The 13,551-nt window shown below is 44.0% G+C and overlaps 1 protein-coding gene across 1 annotated transcript in view; it reads left to right on the top strand.

Moving 5' to 3' along the window:
• The window catches only part of PCDH15 (protocadherin related 15), a gene marked incomplete at its 5' end in the record, with an annotated part of 435,974 nt that overhangs the window by 304,522 nt on the left and 117,901 nt on the right, over window positions 1-13,551 (top strand). The window contains 2 exons of the mRNA XM_081330024.1: window positions 9,196-9,336; window positions 13,022-13,134. Of these exons, the coding sequence (XP_081186150.1) occupies window positions 9,196-9,336; window positions 13,022-13,134 (254 nt within the window). The remainder of the gene's footprint in view (window positions 1-9,195; window positions 9,337-13,021; window positions 13,135-13,551) is intronic.

Raw genomic sequence — 13,551 nt, 5'->3', positions numbered from 1 at the left:
TGTAAGCCGCCCTGAGTCTTCGGAGAAGGGCGGGATATAAATGGAATTAAAATAAAAAAAATCTTATTGCACCATGTGAACTTATTGCACAACTCGCTGGCCCCACAGTCTATCATACTACGTTGACATGGAATTATTTTCCATTCAGGAGTCTGACAGCCCATGGGTAGAAACTGTTCTTCAGCCTTTTGGTACAGCTGGCTATGCTTCTTCATCTATTACTTTGTCTGATTTGTGGTCCCATAAGCTCTTGTTTGCGTTGTTTGAAGTCTGTGTGATCTTCTTGCAGTAGTAATAAGGTTATCCAACTTCTTTGCAGAAATGACATTTGCTGTCAGTTGCCAGCTTCTCAGCTCTGACTTTATATGCATTTGTTCTTAAGGTTTTGTCTTGTGCATCCAAAATTAGTCCCTCTGTCTCTTCTTTCAATTTTCTTGCTCTTAGTCATTGCCAGGTTTTGTTATCTGCTTTGCCTGCTAATTTTTTATGTATTGGCCATGTAATACTTTACGTTGCCATGTCTCGTTTCTATTCTTCATTTGATCTATCTGTCTAGCTGTCTAACTATCTATTACATTTATATGCCACCCATCTCACTGTCAAGTGATTCTGGATGGCTTACTATATCATAACAGTAAGAATACAAAACATTTAAAACAATAAACTATTAAAATGAACAGAGATTAAATAAATTAGAAACCAGAATGGGGTGGGAGTGAGATCTTCTTCCTACACCACTAACTACTTCCAGCATGGGATGCTTCCACCAGGGCCCCAGGCCAATCAGCCAATCACACCCCAGGGGACATGATATTCCAGAGAGTTGGAGCCGCAGCAGAAAAGGCTCTTCTCCTGGACACCATTAGCTAGAATTCCTCGATCGATGGAATCCACAGCAGACTTATAAGTCAGTTTGATATTTCTGGAATTCTGTAAGTCTTCATGGTATATTAACTTCAGTGCTTCAGTGTCCTTCAGATGTTCTTCCAATGTCCCTTTTTGTTGTTCAACTGTCTGATGTATTTGCAACATTTCACACCCACCAATGCTCTTTGGTAGATATTGTCTGTCAACATCACTGTATTGATGAAGGGCATGATTCATTATTATTATTTTTCTGGTCTTCCTATCCTATCCAATGCTTTTAATTCTGCTTAAGTTCAGTTCACTATTCTAACTGTGTAGATAATGGTTGGAATTGTCGAGGTGTTAACTGCCTTGATGATATTTCCACCACTGAGTTTCAGCTTTCAGATCTTCACTCTCACTTCTAAGCTTCTTCTTTACTTCAGTATACTTGATGTTATGAGCTTATAGTGATCTTCTTCATCCAATCTCTTGATATATCTACATAGGGTATGGAAATAAGATACCGTATATACTTGAGTATAAGCCGAATTTTTCAGCCCACTTTTTGGGCTGAAAAATTCCACTTCGGCTTATACTCCAGTCAACAAAAAAAACTTACCGAGGACTTGTGCGCGGCCGAGGCTTTGGTGCTTCCGGGATCGCCCGCACCTCTCCCAAGCCACCGCCGTCCGAGACCTGCCGAAGTTTGGGGAGGTTTGGGGAGGTGCGCGCGCACCTCCCCAAACTCCGCGCCTTGCCTGCCTGCTTCTTTCCGCAGCGGAAAGAAGCAGGCAGGCAGGGCGCGGAGGAACGGAGACTTGCCGACGTTTGGGGAGGTTTGGGCGCCTCCCCAAACCTCGGCAGGTCTCCGTTCCTCCGCGCAGACCTGCCGACGTTTGGGGAGGTTTGGGCGCCTCCCCAAACCTCCCCAAACGTCGGCAGGTCTCCGTTCCTCCTGCCGACCTTTGGGGAGGTTTGGGCGCCTCCCCAAACCTCGGCAGGTCTCCGTTCCTCCTGCCGACCTTTGGGGAGGTTTGGGCGCCTCCCCAAACCTCGGCAGGTCTCCGTTCCTCCTGCCGACCTTTGGGGAGGTTTGGGCGCCTCCCCAAACCTCCCCAGGTCTCCGTTCCTCCTGCCGACCTTTGGGGAGGTTTGGGCGCCTCCCCAAACCTCGGCAGGTCTCCGTTCCTCCTGCCGACCTTTGGGGAGGTTTGGGCGCCTCCCCAAACCTCGGCAGGTCTCCGTTCCTGTTTGGGGAGGTTTGGGCGCCTCCCCAAACCTCCCCAAACCTCGGCAGGTCTCCGTTCCTCCGCGCAGACCTGCCGACCTTTGGGGAGGTTTGGGCGCCTCCCCAAACGTCCCCAAACCTCGGCAGGTCTCCGTTCCTGTTTGGGGAGGTTTGGGCGCCTCCCCAAACCTCCCCAAACCTCGGCAGGTCTCCGTTCCTCCGCGCAGACCTGCCGACCTTTGGGGAGGTTTGGGCGCCTCCCCAAACCTCGGCAGGTCTCCGTTCCTGTTTGGGGAGGTTTGGGCGCCTCCCCAAACCTCGGCAGGTCTCCGTTCCTCCGCGCAGACCTGCCGACCTTTGGGGAGGTTTGGGCGCCTCCCCAAACGTCCCCAAACCTCGGCAGGTCTCCGTTCCTGTTTGGGGAGGTTTGGGCGCCTCCCCAAACCTCCCCAAACCTCGGCAGGTCTCCGTTCCTCCGCGCAGACCTGCCGACCTTTGGGGAGGTTTGGGCGCCTCCCCAAACGTCCCCAAACCTCGGCAGGTCTCCGTTCCTGTTTGGGGAGGTTTGGGCGCCTCCCCAAACCTCCCCAAACCTCGGCAGGTCTCCGTTCCTCCGCGCAGACCTGCCGACCTTTGGGGAGGTTTGGGCGCCTCCCCAAACGTCCCCAAACCTCGGCAGGTCTCCGTTCCTGTTTGGGGAGGTTTGGGCGCCTCCCCAAACGTCCCCAAACCTCGGCAGGTCTCCGTTCCTCCGCGCAGACCTGCCGACCTTTGGGGAGGTTTGGGCGCCTCCCCAAACCTCCCCAAACCTCGGCAGGTCTCCGTTCCTGTTTGGGGAGGTTTGGGCGCCTCCCCAAACCTCCCCAAACCTCGGCAGGTCTCCGTTCCTCCGCGCAGACCTGCCGACCTTTGGGGAGGTTTGGGCGCCTCCCCAAACGTCCCCAAACCTCGGCAGGTCTCCGTTCCTGTTTGGGGAGGTTTGGGCGCCTCCCCAAACCTCCCCAAACCTCGGCAGGTCTCCGTTCCTCCGCGCAGACCTGCCGACCTTTGGGGAGGTTTGGGCGCCTCCCCAAACGTCCCCAAACCTCGGCAGGTCTCCGTTCCTGTTTGGGGAGGTTTGGGCGCCTCCCCAAACGTCCCCAAACCTCGGCAGGTCTCCGTTCCTCCGCGCAGACCTGCCGACCTTTGGGGAGGTTTGGGCGCCTCTCCAAACCTCCCCAAACCTCGGCAGGTCTCCGTTCTTCCTGCCGACCTTTGGGGAGGTTTGGGCGCCTCCCCAAACCTCCCCAAAGGTCGGCAGGTCTGCGCGGAGGAACGGAGACCTGCCGAGGTTTGGGGAGGTTTGGGGAGGCGCCCAAACCTCCCCAAACAGGAACGGAGACCTGCCGAGGTTTGGGGAGGTTTGGGGAGGCGCCCAAACCTCCCCAAAGGTCGGCAGGTCTGCGCGGAGGAACGGAGACCTGCCGAGGTTTGGGGAGGTTTGGGGAGGCGCCCAAACCTCCCCAAACAGGAACGGAGACCTGCCGAGGTTTGGGGACGTTTGGGGAGGCGCCCAAACCTCCCCAAAGGTCGGCAGGTCTGCGCGGAGGAACGGAGACCTGCCGAGGTTTGGGGAGGTTTGGGGAGGCGCCCAAACCTCCCCAAACAGGAACGGAGACCTGCCGAGGTTTGGGGACGTTTGGGGAGGCGCCCAAACCTCCCCAAAGGTCGGCAGGTCTGCGCGGAGGAACGGAGACCTGCCGAGGTTTGGGGAGGTTTGGGGAGGCGCCCAAACCTCCCCAAACAGGAACGGAGACCTGCCGAGGTTTGGGGACGTTTGGGGAGGCGCCCAAACCTCCCCAAAGGTCGGCAGGTCTGCGCGGAGGAACGGAGACCTGCCGAGGTTTGGGGAGGTTTGGGGAGGCGCCCAAACCTCCCCAAACAGGAACGGAGACCTGCCGAGGTTTGGGGACGTTTGGGGAGGCGCCCAAACCTCCCCAAAGGTCGGCAGGTCTGCGCGGAGGAACGGAGACCTGCCGAGGTTTGGGGAGGCGCCCAAACCTCCCCAAAGGTCGGCAGGAGGAACGGAGACTTGCCGAGGTTTGGGGAGGTTTGGGGAGGCGCCCAAACCTCCCCAAAGGTCGGCAGGAGGAACGGAGACCTGCCGAGGTTTGGGGAGGTTTGGGGAGGCGCCCAAACCTCCCCAAAGGTCGGCAGGAGGAACGGAGACCTGCCGACGTTTGGGGAGGTTTGGGGAGGCGCCCAAACCTCCCCAAAGGTCGGCAGGAGGAACGGAGACCTGCCGACGAGCCGCGGCCACACAGGGTATTCCTGTGTATTCAGGCTTGCAGAACGGCGGATCGGCTTATACTCGAGTCAATAACTTTTTCCAGTTTTGGGGGGTGAAATTGGGGGTCTCGGCTTATACTCGAGTCGGCTTATACTCAAGTATATACGGTATCTCAATTCCTTCCGTTTTAGCTACTTTTCCCGTGTTGCATGATAAAGATTACCAAATTTCATTGCAATATATTGGCTGTATTTATGGACAGCACTGAGCAGTGATTCTATTTCAGATGGTGGTTTCCATATATCTTCAGATCATCCATGTAAAGCAGGGAAATGGGCCGCACGAGTGGCTGGCCAGAGCCTATACAGTTCAACTTGCACAAGCAGCGGGCTGATGGGCATGTATGTGAGTGTGTGTGCACTGCCCTCCCCGCTCGTGCAAGTCAAGCTGCGCAAATGCTCAGCAGCCCTCCACTCACAAAAGGGCTGCATGCACGCATGTATTCTGGCTTGCCAGTTGCGCATGGGGTATGTGCATACCCATGATGCCAGCATGCCGCTCATGCGGCCCAGTTCCCATTTCTCCCCCCACACACACACACACACAGCTGGGTCAAGTGGAAGAGCCTGGCAAATGTTTTTGATGTTTGATAGCCTGACTTGTTCAGTATTGTTGACAAAGGAATCAGTGCAATGACAAATACTAAAAGTGACATTGAGTCTCCTTGGAAGATTCCTCTCTTGATATTAACCTCTCCCAGTCTATCTCTATTGACCAGCAACTTGGTGGAGCAGTGGGCTAATGCCTCCTTAAGTAACACCAGCTGCCTGCAATTAGTGCAGGTTCGCATCGCACCAGGCTCAAGGTTGACTCAGCCTTCCATCCTTCGGAGGTAGGTAAAATGAGGACCCAGATTGTTGGGGGCAATTAAGCTGACTTTGTAATAATGCCGCTTGGGGTGTGTGTGAAAGCCCTAATAAGCAGGCATATACATAGAATGAAGGCTACTGCTAAGCTTGTAAGCCGCCCTGAGTCTTCGGAGAAGGGCGGGATACAAATGGAATTAAAATAATAAAAAAACCTGTGTCTTCCATTGAGCCATTGATCTTTGCACAAAGCTTCTGACGCTTCTATGACTGTTATTTCTAGGGACTTGATTATCCAAACTTATGACAGAGTCAAATGTCATAATCAATCCCAGATACTTTCAGATTGGTCTTCCTTCACTTACAGTTTTCCAAAATCATCAAATAGGATCTGGTTTTTTTTATTTCTCAGCTGTTTGGGCAGTTTCCTTTCTAATAGAGCTTGTTTTCCACTAAACGCTTTTGAACTGCATCTGCTACCATACCAATCTTCAGTTTTACATCCTTGCAATATGTCATTAAACTGCTTGGCAATGAACAATTCATTTTCAGTGTGATGAGTTCCTAGAAAAAGACAGATTATAAATCTAACAAATAATACTTTTGAAAATATCATTTTCTGCTTCAGATCCCATTCATGTTGACATGGAAATATGGCAATAAATTAATAACTTCAGTAAAATACTGTTATTTAAAATTGCCAAAGGTCCCGTTGTATTATTATACTTATTTTTCATAGCAATTATTTTGGAATGAGTATGCAATCTGATGAGCCAATTTTTGCATATCCTAAGTGTTTCTTTGCCATAGGGGTATAAGCCCTCTTGCTGAATTAATGTACTAAATAGGTTGGTGTTTACAACAAAAACAAGATGATTTTTTTAATGACTTACTTAAGGCAACATAAAGGAATAATGATGACAGTAAAAGCCAGTTTATTAGCAAAACTGCAATGTTCTATTTTATATATATATATATATATATATATATATATATATATATATATATATATATATATATATATATATATATATATATATATATATATATATATATATATATATATATATATATATATATATATATATATATATATATATATATATATATATATATATAATTTTATACATATATTCTACACAGAAAATACAACTTAGTGATCATTAATCCTTCTAAATGAGAAGTATACCCTCATACCCTTAGCTGACACAGATTTTATTGTTCTATTTCACATGAGTTTAACACATAGTTTTGGCAGTGGAACAAGAAATGATAAAAGAATTGATCTGCCTTTTCTGTCTAAGTAGGGGTGTCAAATGCACAACATCATGTGACGTGTCACAACGTATTGTGACTTTTTTTTCCACTGGTGGCAATGGGGTGGGCGCAGTTTTGGCATGATGCATCCGGCCCATGGGCCGGCAGTTTGACACCCCTGCTCTAAGTCAACCCAAGGATGTATGCTGGGTGCTTGATAAGACTACAGAAACACTTTGACCACAAATAATTATCGCTGTATGGAAACAATACAATGTATTAAGATTTATACCATAATAAAAAAGAAAAATCTGCAAATTTGCAAATTTGTCCCAAAATCAAAAGTGTTACTGAAGAGTATTTATTTAAAATGTATATATTGCCAGAAATTGCAAGTCATAGGTTAATATGATGATCTTTTTCCTTGATACTTATTGCTTGAGGTTGTTGGCCTAAGCCAGGGATCTTCAAACTTGGCCCTTTTATGACTTGTGGACTTCAACTCCCGGAATTCCTCAGCCGGGCACGCTGGCTGAAGAATTCCAGGAACTGAAGTCCACAAGTCATAAAAGGGCCAAGTTTGAAGACCCCTGGCCTAAGCCAATAGAAATCCAATTCAGTTTTACATCCATGTGAAGGCAACCAACCACATATTTTTTAATGTTCCTCCACAATGTATACCATTCCAGGAACAGCATCAACTTATTGATTATGATTATTTCATCATTGCTGCGGTTCCAGAAAGCAACCAAGATCTAATTCTTTCAGAGATCCTTTGTGGTATTGCTCCTAGGGAAGTGGCACCAGTTAACTGTTCTATATTATAAGTGTAGCTATATGATGGACTATGAACATGGTTTTATTGAATTGCTATTAATAATTAACAATTTATTTGATTTTCAGTCGTTATACTAAAGTGAAAAGTGTAAGCAATCTGGAGTCATTTTCTGGTTATAATGGCCTTGAGGGGGAAAAAAAATAAAAGGCACAATTTCCATATTGCATAGTCAGTTGGAATATCATCCCCGCAAGGATCTACTTGCCCCAACCCTGCTACCTAAAAATGCTTTTTATGTTAGGGATGGTGTGTGTGTGTGTGTGTGTGTGTTTTCCTCTTTTTTTCTATGAATTTCTTTTTGAGAGGTTGCACTAATGGTATGGGACTGGGTTACTTGAGGGATCAACTTGCCCCAGTTTTGTCTACCCTTCTATTAGGTCTGGCAGAAGAGGCAGGTCCAGGTTCTCTCTGTTAGGACTTGCCATGTGGTGGGTTCCAGGAAGAGACACTATTCTGTCATGGCACTCGTCCTTTGGAATATCATCCCCTCAGGGACCTTCTTGGCCCCAACCTGGCAGCTTAAAGATGTGCTTACTGTCATGGTTCTGACAAATGAAACTCTTCAAAAGAACTTCGAGGCATTGTTTACCTTAAAGAATCTTTTATTTGAGAAACAAAGTATTGGCACTACATAGTTGAAACCAAAAACCAAATTCCCCTCCCCTGGATACAAAGTTACAAAGTACAATTCCCTCCTCCAATAAACAGTCATAAATCACATTCCCCAATTAGCTTGAAGTGCGGGCTTTCTCCCCCAGCACTCCAGCCCACCAAAACACTATGAGCCCTGGGCTAAGTTATTATTGTATGACTAGCTGGACTCTTATCCCTATTCCCTCTCCCAGCATCAACTAATTCTAAAAGCAATAGAGGAAAATGGCTGCCATTCCATCTGTTGTCAAAGCAAGAACATCTGATGTTAGCAGCGATGACATCTACATCTTTAAAGATGTGGGTTCCAGGTAGAGACACTATTCTGTTGTCACACTCATCCTTTGGAATATCATCCTGTCAAGAACCTGTTTGGCCCCAACCCAGCAGCTTAAAAATGTGATTCCATCTTTAAAGATTTGGGTTCCAAGAAGAGGCACTATTCTGTCATCATGCTTATCCCTTGGAATATAATCCCCTCAAGGATCAGCTTGGCCCCAACCCAGTGGCTTAAAGATGTGGTTCCCTCTCTAGAATTGGAGATCTGGATGTCTGGTAGAGTGGTTATGTTGACTGTTGTAAGGGGTTTCTTATACCTCAGATGCTGGTTGTGTTGTAATGTTTTTCATGTAGGTTTTAATGTGGCTTATTCTTTTGCATAGCTTTGCAATTGTTGTAAACCACCCCAAATTATGTATTTGAGAGGGGTAACCATATAAATTGAAATTATATATATGACTGATGAGAACAAATAAGTTTGAAATAGCTATATCAGTCTCCCTTTAATTCTTTGTTACCAATCCAAAAAAATATTATATATATATATATATATATATATATATATATATATATATATATATATATATATATATATATATATATATATATATATATATATATATATATATATATATATATATATATATATATATATATATATATATATATATATATATGTATGTATGTATGTATTTCTTTGTAATAAAAAAGTATACTGTGCATGTTTGCAATATTAAAAAGTTACCTTGAAGTAAGATGGGCGACCAATAAATTTTACATATACATAAATAAATTTTAAATGTTTTTACAGAAGTGGATGCCTAGTATATTTAAAGCACAATAAAAATGTGTTTTATTTTAGAAGCAAAGTCCCAGAATGTAATATTTAACCCCATTTTATTTTTTCATTCTTACCACCTAAGCTATGCCATTTACAATTTATACATTTTTTTCATAGGGTACACCGGCAAGTCATGTACGATATAAAGTAGATGTTGTCCAGTTCCCATATAGTGCAAGTATCTTTGATGTTGAAGAAGAATCTGGACGTGTAATAACCAGAGTGAATCTTAATGAAGAACCTAGTACATTGTTTAAGGTAACTGTATGCATATAAATTTCAATATGTTTAAGACAGTCTTCCTGGAGTCTTTCCACTATATTTGGAATTATGATTTCTTTGTTTCACAGGCAGCATGACTAGTCTACTTACCAGATGGCAGATTGGTGAATGCCATTTTAATATGTTGTGTAATAATGCCACTAGAATGACTCTATACAGAGTTTGCTCTGTACAGTAATATTGATATCCACTCTTTAATGCTGATATACCAACTAAGTGCAGGAATTTAACCAGAAATTAAACTAACATTTAAATAAGTATGTTTTGAACTGTGTACTGCTCCAGGTTTCACTGAAGTTTTGTTCTATTTTATTCTTAATATGAGCAATACTAATAAAATACAGGCAGTCCTCAAGTCATAACAGTAATTGGGACTGGATTTTCTGTCACTAAATAATGTAGTCATTAGTTGAAACATGATGTAATCACATTGCTTACTGACAGCAATCCCAGCACTTCCCGTTGTCATTGTTAACAGAACCCTGCTGGTGCAAGCTACAGGTAGACCTCAATTTATGATCATTTGTTTAGCAATTGTTTTAAATTGCAACAGCACTGAAAAATGTGACTTAGAGCTGATACTCGCAGTTACAACCATTTCCACAATCCCATTGTCATGATGTGATCAAAATTCAGGTGCTTACCAATTGGCATGCCTTTGTGACAGTTACCGCATCCTATGATCATGTGATTGATCACCATTCACAACCTTCCCAGTCAACCTCCTCATCCAGCAAACTCAGTGTGGGAAGCTGGATTTGTGATTCACTTAACTGCAGTAATTTGCTTACCGATGGCGGCAAAACGGTCATAAAATTTGCACAAATCACTTAAAACTGCTTTGCTTAACCATGGAAATTCTGGTCCCAATTGTAGTCAAGGACTACCTGTATTCCCAGCTTGGTCTCTCCCAACTGCAAGCCATAATGAGAGAAGTGCCTTCCTTCTCTGCTTCCTTTTAAACTCACCCCCATCTCCTCCACTCCATCTCTGTCCTTTTGGCTTGCATAATGGCAGTGGTGTACCAATGGTGCTGGGGCTGAAATAGAGGTTCAAAGCCTTCATCAGTTTTAGCGGGCCACCCATGCCTCAACTTCATCCTGACCACCACCTTAAGACTTGATCTTCTAGACGATGAAGCCTGGAAAGAGATAGCATCAGTAAATAAAAGCTCTTTCCCTTTGTGTACTTTTTGTTAGAACTGCAGTGTAATTGGGATTCCTTTCAAGGGATACTTCTGCCAGCAAATTTAAATTAGCCTTAGAAATGTACCTAATAAGGAGCTTTTTATCAGAGAATTAATCTTCACCAAAATGTTTATATTGCATGTAAAAGCAAACAGTATGGAATAAGCCCACTGGTGTTATTAAGAGCCATGGTGGCACGGTATTAAGAATGCAGTATTGCAGTATTGTTTGATTCCTTTGATCCTGACCAGCTCAAGGATGACTTGGCCTTCTATCCTTTTGAGGTCAGTAAAATGAGGACCCAGATTGTTGGGTGCAATATGTTGACTCTGTAAACTGCTTAGAGAGGGCTATAAAGCACTATGAAGCGGTATATAAGTCTAAGTGTTATTGCTATTATATATGCAGCAAAATTTTATTGATGTTTATGTTAAGATTGATAATATGTCATCAAGTTCATAGCAACCTCTTATGTAGATTTTCTCCATGAGAATCTAATTCTTAGATAGATTTTCTCCATGACAATTTAACCCTAACCCCCCCCCCTCTCTCTCTCTCTCTCTCTCTCTCTCTCTCTCTCTATATATATATATATATATATATATATATATATATATATATATATATATATATATATATATATATATATACATATATATATATATACATATACCGTATATACTTGAGTATAAGCCGAATTTTTCAGCCCACTTTTTGGGCTGAAAAATTCCACTTCGGCTTATACTCCAGTCAACAAAAAAACTTACCGAGGACTTGTGCGCGGCCGAGGCTTTGGTGCTTCCGGGATCGCGCGCACCTCTCCCAAGCCACCGCCGTCCGAGACCTGCAGGTCTCCGTTCCTCCGCGCCCTGCCTGCCTGCTTCTTTCAGCTGTCTGCCCATCAGCTGTCCATAGGGATGCTGCAAAGCTCTCCTTCTCTAGGCCTTGGACTCCCTCCTGGCTGAAGAGTAGATGAACCAAGCCAGCAAGGAGACAAAATGTTTCTGCAGCTGTTTTTCCTCTGAAGGTTTTTTTTTTTTTTTTAAAGTAATCTCCGAAGGTTATGCCAGAAAATGGAGGACGCTGGGTCTTTGCAAGCTTTAGCTGTCCGCCTGGCTGCCTGAGGGCCGCCCTTTTCAGGCAGTCTGACAGACAGCTAAAACTTGCAAAGACCCAGCGTCCTCCATTTTCTGGCACAACTTTTAGGGATTTATTATTATTATTCCTACTACTACTATTACTACTACTACTACTTCAGGAGTAAAAAGTTGCAGAAAAAAATTCTCTCCTTACTAGCTTAGTTCCTCTACTCTTCCATCTGGAGCCAAGGTAAGATTTTAAAAAGGGATATTGGTTGGAAGGCAGAGGGAGAGTTTAGTTTTAGCATCTAAAAAAAGGGGGGGGGGAATCAGCGAGTACATCCCAACCAGCTTTTTATGTTTTTGTTATTGAAGAAATATGGGGGAGGGGGAGGGGTTCTGGGGTGGGTTGGGGAGGGGATAATATTGTAACTTCAATAAAAATTTTCAATAAAAAAAAAAGAAATATGGCTTTCTGGGGGAAGGTGGGGAGGGCGTTAAGGAAGGAAAGGGTTTTTGGAAGCTCGTCCTGAAGCTGCCTTTTGTGCAAGGGGCCTTTTCTCAAAGCCTAGAGAGGCAGCTTTGTTGCCTCCCCATAGACAGCTGATGGGCGAACACCAAAAGCTCCAAAAGGCTAGGGAACTAGTCCCAGAACACCTTGGTAGGAGGAAGGGCAGAGGCAGAATTGGGAAAGAGGTAAGACAGGGTTTTCCTTCCCAGATGTTTCTCTTTGGCAAGACAGCCAGCTGTGCTGAAGCCCAGTATCTGGGGGTGGGGGAGACCTGAGGCAGGCGGGCTGGTGCTTGCATTAGGCCTCCCAGGATCCCAGAGGCTTGCAGAGCGCGGATCCAGCCTCCGAGGCATGCAGAACGGCGGATCGGCTTATACTCGAGTCAACAACTTTTCCCAGTTTTTGGGGGTGAAATTGGGGGTCTCGGCTTATACTCGAGTCGGCTTATACTCAAGTATATACGGTATATATATATACATATATATATATATATATATATATATATATATATATATATATATATATATATATATATATATATATATATATATATATATATATATATATATATATATCAGTGGAATTAAGGAAACTTCTCATGAGACCCCTGCACATCTCTAACAGTGATTCTTTCTACTTAATTTTTCTCCAGGAAAATGCACTATTAAAATGTGCTGGTTTAAAATATTATAGAACTGAGCTTTACAGTTAGGATTGCATTTCTGAATAGAAGAAAAAAAGGTCAGAGGTTTTGTGCACATTTTATTTTATTTTATTACTTTTTTACTTTTTTGGAAATCCTTAAGATATTTTTTTAACCCTCCAATCTCTAAAATTGTTGAATTGAAATGCATAAGTTGTCATTGTGTTTGTGTGCTTAACAGCTTGTGGTCATTGCCTATGATGATGGTGACCCTGTGAAATTTAATACAACCACTGTAGAAATTTCCGTATTGCAACCCTCAGTGATTCCACGGTTTACCCAGGATGAGTACAGGTATAATATCTTCTCTCATTAATATTATTTTTGAAAAATTGGAGGGCAGACACTGGATTGTATATTCAAGATGTTGACCTTAATCTTTAAAATGCTAATTGGCTCAAGACCTTCAATACGAGCACTATAACAATATTGCATGTGTACAGAAGAAATGGAGTCTTCTTTGAGGGGGGGGAGTCTGCATTAGCCCTGACCCTCTGTACAGAGGTTTAGGAAAGTAACATATATCATTATTTTTAGAATTGTTTTCAAGTGAATGTATAATTGCTTTATGTGTTTTGCATGATATGTATTGTGCCTTCTAGTTTGCTAATATCCTATTATAACACTACATTCTGAGAGCCGTGACATTTTAAAATACCAGAGCAAATCTTTTGTTGTTGTTGTGTATATTTTGGGCTTAGAATACTACTA

This window comes from Vipera berus (genome assembly GCF_964194415.1).
Source record: "Vipera berus genome assembly, chromosome: 5".
NCBI classification, from domain to species: domain Eukaryota; kingdom Metazoa; phylum Chordata; class Lepidosauria; order Squamata; family Viperidae; genus Vipera; species Vipera berus.
Note: the sequence above shows the minus strand (reverse complement) of the source record. Positions and strands in the feature narration are given on the sequence as shown.